The sequence below is a fragment of the Antrostomus carolinensis genome, unplaced genomic scaffold (assembly GCF_000700745.2).
Source record: "Antrostomus carolinensis isolate BGI_N321 unplaced genomic scaffold, ASM70074v2 scaffold32221, whole genome shotgun sequence".
Classification (NCBI taxonomy): domain Eukaryota; kingdom Metazoa; phylum Chordata; class Aves; order Caprimulgiformes; family Caprimulgidae; genus Antrostomus; species Antrostomus carolinensis.
In genome coordinates this window covers 9,255-18,394 of record NW_010296794.1, presented here as the reverse complement: position 1 = coordinate 18,394, position 9,140 = coordinate 9,255, and the positions used below count along the sequence as shown (strand labels likewise).

The window sequence follows — 9,140 nt, the reverse complement described above, 5'->3', positions numbered from 1 at the left end:
GCCCCTCCTCTTCCCCTTGTGAAGAATTTATCTTCAAAAGGTGCTTCTGAAAGGCATCACTCAGCAGGCAAGCTGCTCAGAATCCCAGAAAAGGGCCATACCCTCTCCTTGATTTGATTTGCCTCAAGGTGAAATGTCAGCCAAGTTTCTGAAGCATCTTTTAATCAGAGATAAGAGTAAACAATGGTATAAAATAGTAACAACTCAAGAAATTACCAAAATTCTGCTCATGATTGCCACATGGGTCTGTCATTGCCCCCAAGTACCATTGAGTAAAAAAAAAAAAACAAATAAACAAAAATAAGAAGCAAAGCCTACGGTGGTGGCTGCCTTTCTGCCTTTCCAGCCCAGTGATTCCTCCACACAGCTGCAAAAATCAGAGCAGCAACACTCACTCACTTCTCTCTTGGGAGTACAGACAAAGCAGGACTGCGACATCTCCTTTTTGTGGAAAGTTAAACACAGCCCACCAGTAAGTTACTGGTCTGCCCTCAGCTCATGTCCTAGCTTAGCCAACTGGATCCAGAAGGTCTAGAAACATCTTCCAAACCACAACTTGCACCAGAAAAAAAAAATAAAATAAAGGTTTTAAAAGGCTTGTATTGTGATAGTTGTCTTAGGGGCAAGAACCAACCCCCCCTCCCCCATTCCAGAAGGCTGTAGTCAAGACTTCAGAGGGGCTTGCAGCACCAAAAATAGGCAGCAAACGCTGGCCTGGTCCCTCGTGACAGCAGAGATGGAAGCTATAACCTTCCTTTGTGCGCAGCACCCTGATGGTAAGTTAGAACAACGTTGCTGTTGTCCTACAGTCCAATTCAAAGCTTGGCTGTAGTCCAGAGCGCTCACAGCAGGATTGAGAAGAAGAAAAAAATAAGTCTGTGCTACAGCCCAGGTAGCTTGGACACGGAACCACGGGCCCCTGCCTTCTCCATGCTCTTTAAGTGGCTTCTGGAGTGCATCAAGGAGAGATGCTGGACCTGCACTGGAGCAAACCACCACTGAAATGGCACCAGCATCACCCTCCTGCGGTCGGCAGCCAGCCTAGTCCAAACTCATTCCACCTTGAGTTGATCCCAGTAAAAACCAGTTTGTCACAAACAAAGATACCTCTGGCAAATATTGACGGGACTAAGATTTAAGTACAAAATGGCTTAAAGTGAAATCTGTAGCTTTTGTTTTTGCCCTGGTCACTGGCTTTATCCCTTCTGTTGTGCAAAGCCTCTGACTGGTTTGGATTGTGCCCATTTCAGATTTGCTGGAGGTTTCTGGGGAAGGGGTATCTTGATTAAAGATCACTTAGGAATGTGGAGCTCAACACATCTAGATATTTAAAGATAAGTTCGTGTTTGCTCAAGGCCAACCCACAGCCTTAGTTAGTCCTCTTCTGTCCACTGGCCACTAGCCACGTGGCCGTTAATGCGGTTGGAGCCGTTACTTGAAGTGCTGAAAAATCCTTTTGTGCTGTTGGAAGTCACATCCTCCTCTTCAGAGCTGCTCTCTACATCACTGCGGTCATCTTTGGATACCTAAACATTTCAAATGAAGTTTGGTAGTGGAAAGGGGAAAAGGGAAATTGAAAAATTCTCAGAAAACAGTAGTCAGAAGGTTGTGTCCACGTGATTAAGCAGTTCAGTTACATTTACCTTCTTCATCTGAATCACTACATTGTGAATCACTTCAAACTCCCAAGGAGGAATCTGTCATCACATACAGAGTGCAAGACACAGACATTAAAAATGATACTTTGGAAATTCAAGTTCCAATTTCCAAATACTCTGTGAAAGCACTACACTGTTTTTTTTACTCTCACCAGATCAGAAGACACTATAGATCTTTGGTTGTTCTTGTCTCCAAAAAGCTGCATTGTAAATTAGTTAAAAGTCACTTTTCCAAACAACAAATTTGTTTTGAATCAAAAAAAAAACAACTTCTCACACCGTAATCATCAGTGGGTATGATGACCAAAAAACATGTACATATCAGTTCTGGAGAGAACATTTTGTCCTAGAGGGAGCAGCTTTGATATTTTAAAAATTAACCAGCAATATTCAGTACATGACTGTTTGTTCAAAGTGCCTCCCATTTTCACAGCTCGTGGTTCACACATGAAAACTCATTTACGAGCAAAAGCCTGTTTGGACAGTGGGCTGGAGAGCAAAAACCCTCTTAGGAACAGAAGGAGCATCTCAGCCCCGAGATCTAGATCTGCTTTAGAGAGTTGTATCTTTAGGTAAAACACTGGCTGAAAATCCATCTGAAATTGAGTTGTACGTGGGATTTTGAACCTTTTGAAGCAGATCCAGGTGCACTTTGCTGCTGGCTGCTCCGGAGTGCCTCAGGAGGGCACTGCACCAGCACCACAGAGCCAACCACACCAGAAGGTGAAGGGAAGAGATCATCAGCCCGGCCCTAACTGCAAACAAGCACCTTGGTTGGTGGCTGGCTGCCAGAGCCATAAACTCACCAGTGCAGAGCAGCGACTGTGTGAATGGCCCCTGCTCTGCATACCCCCAGGCAGGCTCTCCACGCTTCTGCCTCTGCAATTAATAGCCCTCATTTACTTAATGTGCAATCACTTTTGTTGCTGCTAGCACCTTTCCAAGGATTTCAGGATTTCATTCTACTCTGCTTGGAGTCAGAGTTAGGGCTTTGCAACAGCACCAGGCAGGAAGTTTTTGAACTCAAAGGAAGATCTGGCAGAAAGCCAGGTAAAGTTAATGATCTCCAGGATTGGTTTTGACAGGCCTGTTGGATGTACTGGCTTCTGTCTGTTGCTAGAACTTTTAATATCTTTCCTTACTCTCCTGCTACGTTGGAAGTTCAAAGGGTCACTGGAAGGAAGCAGAAATCCCTCAAAGTTTTTCCCATTATTTGGAGGAAAAGTGTCTGTTTAGTCCTTTTTGCAAAAAGCATTGCATTTCTCCTGTCCTCTTCCACTCAGCACAGTGTTAAAGGGCACTAAAGACAGATACCAGAGTTTCTGTGAGTGTATAAAAGCAGAAAGGTGAAGGTCATGCAGCCAACTGACAGCAGATAAGAACAAACCCCACAAAACTGCTTTAACCTTTGGAAAAACCTGCATTTTAGCATATACAGAACCAGCACTGTATCAACCAGGGACAGAAACATTTTAAGAGAAGGCACCAGGCATCTAAAGCCCCAAGACCATGGCTTTGCTTTTGTCTTAGCCTTGAAACAGACGCAGATGTGTTTCAGTGAACAAACAGAAGCACAGATCACACTTACATGCAAAGGATGAAACTGTCCAGCTCCAATCTGGCACAGAGAAAAGGAAAAAAAGAATGAAGAAGACAAGAGCTTAGAGTCCTTTCTCTGGCTAGGTCACCTGGACAGGAGAGAACCAAGGAAAGGAAAAAGATGTAGACCTCAGGATACAGAAACAGCTGTACAGAAAATAAGACATTTGCAGTAGCAGCTGTGGGGAACAGATGAAAAGATCATGTGCACACTCTGAAACATGCCTTCCCCTGACAACCACTGCCACAGACAACTAGGATACAAATATGTTTCAGGGTTACATTCCATGTGCAGGGGCAGCTAAGAAGTCAAACACAAAATAAAGTAGAAAGAAATGAAAGAAACTCAGATCAGAATACCATATATCTGATTGAAAAAATAAATAAATAAAGCACTTGTGCTATGAAATCAGAAAGGAAAGCATCCCTGCCTTTGTATACACCTGGCAATTCAAGTCTGCAGAGCAACTGAAGTAAAAACTTACCATTCTACAAAGCACTCCTGATGGAAATCCCTCGAGAACCAGTACCAACCCTCACTGAAGGGCCCAGTTTCTCATGATTACTTAGTAGGGCTGATAGGAAAGAAGACCCAAACCAGAGACCAGCAATCTTACCTTTCCCCGCACGAGGGCCTTGTAAGCAGTGCGAATGATGAGGTAAGACCAGATGATATGCAAGATCTGCAGGGTTACCAAAAGCCCGTTGAATAGCCACCATGAAGGATAAGGACCAATCAACTCCCAGCTCTCAAATAGGGTTGTATTCAAAATCCTAAAAGAAATCCAGAAACACATTACAGATCGGCTGTGCTGGTAACGTGGCTTCCAGCTCTAAATTAAGATGACTGGCCAGATGCATAACAGTTTGTATCTCCATTTAAGCATCTGTTGCTTTGGTTCTGTCAGAGCAGCAATGCAGCTAGTCTCTTGCCAGAGTCAGGAGACAGACTAAAGCTAATGAGAAACATTTGAACTGAGCAACAAACAGGAGAAGATGTGAATGTTCTGTAATTTGGTTACACATACAGATCTGCTGCCAATTTCCTTCTCAAAAGTAGGAGCATTTATAATAACTTTACAGGAAGTGATGTCAAGCTGCACACTGGTCATCAAAACAACTGTGAACACATTCATACTTGGGCAGTCTTCAGCCATATTTAAAGATCAGGAAGGAATTTTGTTCCCAGTAGGCCTCCCTCCCTGTGTGCTATTCTCTTCCCTCAGATTTTTATAGATTCCTCCTGCCAAGCTGGAAGGACTAGAAACTGCTTTATGGACAAAGCTTTGTTGCTTTCTTTCATTACTGTTTTGCTGTTCTTGTCGCTGGGAGTTATTGCCAGTACTTAAGTAATTTAATAAACACTTTAGATTTTAAGAAGTAGAGAAGTATGGAGAGACCTTTAAAGACGTCATTCATTTCACAGAGCTTTTAACATCGCACAAGAAAAAACAAACCTTTCAAAGAAGAACCCAAGTCCCCCAAAATGCAGCTAGAGAAACACTGAACTTGTAGCCAGTTTATGGATTAATTAAATGCAATTCCAGAGATCTGTTGATGTTTTGTACTAATTAGGGAAGGGAATATACAGAGGGTCTGCAATACTGCTGCAAGCTTGCCAGATTTCTCTGCAGAGTTGAGGAATTACATTACAGCCAGTGGAAAATACATTAAAGATTTACAGGAGTGCTGAGCAATAGCATGATGCAAGAGCATCACCTCATGACAGACAACGGCAATAAAAACAATGACAACTATCTCATCTGTCACTGGAAGGAGCCTCTACAGATGTAAAAATTAAAGCTCTTCCTTATCCAGACTACTTTGATGCTTTTACTGGAAAACAAGCAAGAGCTTTAATTGCAAGCCTGATACCAAAGTGTAAGTATTGTTTCTGCCTACAGTCAAGGCACCCAACAAGAATAGGAATGTAAGCTGTCCATTGCCTAGGGAATAAATACATGCAGTAAAACTAAAATAAACTGAGTAATAATCAGATGTAACCAAATTTTCACCATATTCTTTCAACAGAAACACAAAGTGGATAACAGCTTATCAACAGAAGAACCTCACCAAGCCTAAACCTATTGAGGTGAGGGGGAATCTCATTACAGGATGATTAGCTCTAAGCCACTTAGCAGGGTTTTACCTCCCAAGAAACCTAAGACCTATTTCAGGCTCTGAACAGTCACGACACAAGGATAGGACACAAGTGTCATAAGAATCAGAAACTGCAGCGATGACTAAGCCAGACACTCCAAAAATCAAATTTACCTCAAGAGACCATGCCTCAGCTGTAAAGATTTCCAAAACTTGTTAAAAGAAGCAAACAAACCCTTCAAGTCTTTCAGAGTAGATACCAGCTGACTTGGCTCCAGCTAATAAGCACTGTCATCACTTTGCAGAAGAGGAGGAGAGGGGCCAGCTGTGCATTAGGATTCTAGTCACTTTTCACACTCCCTCAGCTGACTGTTGAGAGGTTTCTTCCTATGCCTAGTTGAACATACTGCTCCAAACAGTACCTGGGTTGTCTGCAACTTCAGGCTGCCTTGATGGACAGGCTGGAATGCTCACAAGAAGTCTAAATACAAAGGTTTTGCTTAAAGGATTGGAAGAACAAACGAGACCTTACAGATCAAGGTACTTACCAGAAAGGATAAATGCCCAACCGTGTAACAATGAATACGACACCAAAGAGCATGAAGAAAGCATCACATAGACGTTGGTACTTGGCATAATTGGCTAGCTTTGCAGCCTAAAAGAGACAAGAAACATGAGAATATTATTCCCTTTGTGCACTCATGTAATTACCAGACTGTAGAGCTTCAAAAACCCCTTAAGCCATCACATTTGTAAGGAGTTTGGAACATTTAGGGATTATTCTCAGCACTAAAGCAGTTATGAGGAAAAGCTGACAAGGCAGGATCAGCAGCACAAGTTTTACAGCATATTTAATGCAGTTTATAAAAAATGGGAAAGTCAGCTCACTCCCCTGAGATCACACTAGCATTAGGTAGGCAAAGATCTGAAAAAAAAAAAAAACAACCCAACACCTCACCTCCAAAAGGAAATCTGATGCATCATGGAGGCACAGCACCAGAGTTCCAACCCGCACCATGTTATTCATATAAGAGAATGTAATGAGTCCAATTGTAGCCAAATGATGGACGAACATGATCAGGAAGTCCTGGAAACAGGAAAAAAAACAAATGAAGACTCTTTGGTTGTCAAACAAATACAAAGGTTTGGAACAGAGCCACAAAACTGACTAACTGGGGTCATAGGATTACTTCAGTTCAGACTCTGACTCCACTTCACATAAAACACAGCTCATCACACAACATCAACCATCATCACTAAGGGTCAACCATCATCAGAAAGGTCTCTCCCAGCATTTGTGCCCCCGTGAAGTCAGAACTCTGCATACACAGACACAGCACAGTCTCTTTGGCACACACATGCAAGGTAAGATAAGGATGCCTGCAGACCCCACTGAAAAGACTGACAGGACAACGTATGGCCTTTATTTTTGGCTCCTTTTGCTTTTACAGTCCTAGTCCTTTCAGCTCTTGGCACAGATTTTCATTATGCTGTTGTTACTGTTGTTGGTGTGCAAAAGCCTGCCAGAGCACAGGCACAGAAACACAACAGCAAGAACTGGCCACTTCATCTAAAAAATGTTCCCAATGCACATACATTCAGGGCTGGTTTTGAGTTTAGACCCCTCAGTACAACACTTCCATGTCACTGTACCTTCCCATGCTGGCAGTGGGGAATGTAATCCACTTTGTTAAAGTCAGAGCGCAAAATTAAACATTCTAAACAGTATCACAGATGCTGTTTAATCACTCCCTGTCTGCAGCTCCAAGATATTCTGTATTGCCTCACCTGCTAACATTTCAGTCCAAAAAAAAAAACTCCCAGGCAAAGTTTTCTTTTTGAACAGTTAATGCCAGATTGGGATAATTTGCTACTTTGCAGTTTGTGTAACAGAAGCAATAAACCATGATTTACTATGAACTGTTTTCCAACAGCAGCAATAAGCCAAATCCTACAACGCAGCGCAATGGAATTAGACTCCAGCAATTGCAACCAGTCATCATTCTGCTGCACACACAGATGAAAAATGACTTTCAAAAAAACTATGTATTATTGCTTTAGCATTTGCCATTTTCTCACCCAGCTCAGCAAGGTAATGCTTTGAGCATCTCATTTGAATGTTTTCTTGCAAGCCTTCTAATTAAATCTATTTTTATGCAATGATTTGATAGCTTTTTATGGGGAGGTGCTGAGTGATTCTGTTCTTTCCCCTGGAAGGTGAAAGGGACTCTCAAGGTTGAGTACCAGGCTTGCTCCTCCCTTTTCCCCAGGACTGGGTAGTGATTACAGAAGGAGGTAGGCTACACAAAGATGTGAATGAGGAAGAAAATACAGTTATTACTATGTTTTAGCTTTACTGGCCAGGCACACTCACATTTTTTGTTAGTCCTATCTATTTAGCAAAGTGGTTAGTGCAATTCTGGTTAATCTCACCTTCCGTTTAATGTCTGTAAACTGAGAAAACATGAGAGACCAATAGAAGGCCAGCTCCAAGATATAGTAATAATAAAGCCTGGATGTTAGAGGCTGGAAAACAAACAAAGATAGCACAGTTAGAAGACAAAGTACTTTAAAATTCACATTAAAATTGACTTTTCCCTTCCTTCCCATCCCACTCTGTTCCTCCAGAATGCTGAGGCGTTAAGTTAAAAGATCCAGAATTATGGTTTAGTAAAAACAAGCTTAAGCAACAGACATCTTACTCTAGGGCTTAGTCACACAAACATACTTGTGTGTTTGAGCTTTAGTCAAAATGAGTAAGATTCCCTTGTCAGTATTTGCAACTCAAACTGCAGCCTCTTGGATTAGGAAAACCAGGCAGTGAAACAGACTGTCTGGCCTTTATACAATCACACCTGCTGCATAATGAAAACAAGACTGTAAATAAATTACCAGTATAATTTTATGCATTTTTTTTTTTCACTCTTAATAATCTCAGCAGCAAGTAAAGATAAAATTAATAGGAACTGAGTCACTTCTATCTGAGGAAGCACTGCTGTTGACAAACCTAACCAGGATCTGAAGATACAAAGAGTAAATGCCATCTTCGTGCCTTCCAAAAGGGATGGCCATTCACTCACTAGAAAGCTCACCACGTTGCAGCCTCTGCAGCATCCATCCCGCAGAATAATGAGAAGCACTCAAAAGAGTTTCAATCTGCTATCATTAACAAAAAATAAAAACTGAAATTGTGTAAAAAGTTGGAATCTAGAAAGTGTTTATCTCTTACCTGAAAAGGGTAGTTGTACCAGCACTGTCGTGTGTCCCAAAACCAGGGTGCCTAAAGGTAAAAAGATAAGTTACTATTCTACTGGTTTTTTTTTCTTCTGTATATTCTAAGGCAGTTGACCACTACAGTACTGTTTCACTGAAATTTTATCTTGATTCTACTATTCAAATTAAATTTATTGTAAAATCTCCTAGTGATTTAAAATCAATCTTTCTGCAGTCAAAGGGAAATTATACTGCAATTGAAATTCAAAGAATAATCATACAGCTCTAATAATAATAAAGACCCAAAGAGATGAATCTGTATCCCTTCAAGAAGGAGATGAGAAAAAAAAAAATAAGCAACTCTCCATAGCAAAAAGAAAACCCCAATTCCATCCCGTTCCATGGTTACAGGACAACTAAGTTTCTAGTATTTCCATCAGGACAGATCTGTGTAGAAGCTTTCCTCTAGTGTAAAGAAGGTCCTTAAACAGACATCCCAGGATCTCAAATATTAAGGAACATAAAGATGACAATCACCACTAAATCCATCTTGTTTTAAGCACTGAAGAA

General features: G+C 41.4%; 1 protein-coding gene across 1 annotated transcript in view; it reads right to left on the bottom strand.

The window, feature by feature from the left end:
* Window positions 1-1,046: 1,046 nt before the first annotated feature.
* Window positions 1,047-9,140, bottom strand: part of CERS5 (ceramide synthase 5) — a 12,208-nt gene continuing 4,114 nt past the window's right edge. The window contains exons 5-10 of the mRNA XM_010178409.2: window positions 8,587-8,637; window positions 7,791-7,883; window positions 6,316-6,444; window positions 5,906-6,012; window positions 3,875-4,031; window positions 1,047-1,526 (exon numbers count right to left, since the gene is read on the bottom strand). Of these exons, the coding sequence (XP_010176711.2) occupies window positions 1,374-1,526; window positions 3,875-4,031; window positions 5,906-6,012; window positions 6,316-6,444; window positions 7,791-7,883; window positions 8,587-8,637 (690 nt within the window). The 3' untranslated portion in view covers window positions 1,047-1,373. The remainder of the gene's footprint in view (window positions 1,527-3,874; window positions 4,032-5,905; window positions 6,013-6,315; window positions 6,445-7,790; window positions 7,884-8,586; window positions 8,638-9,140) is intronic.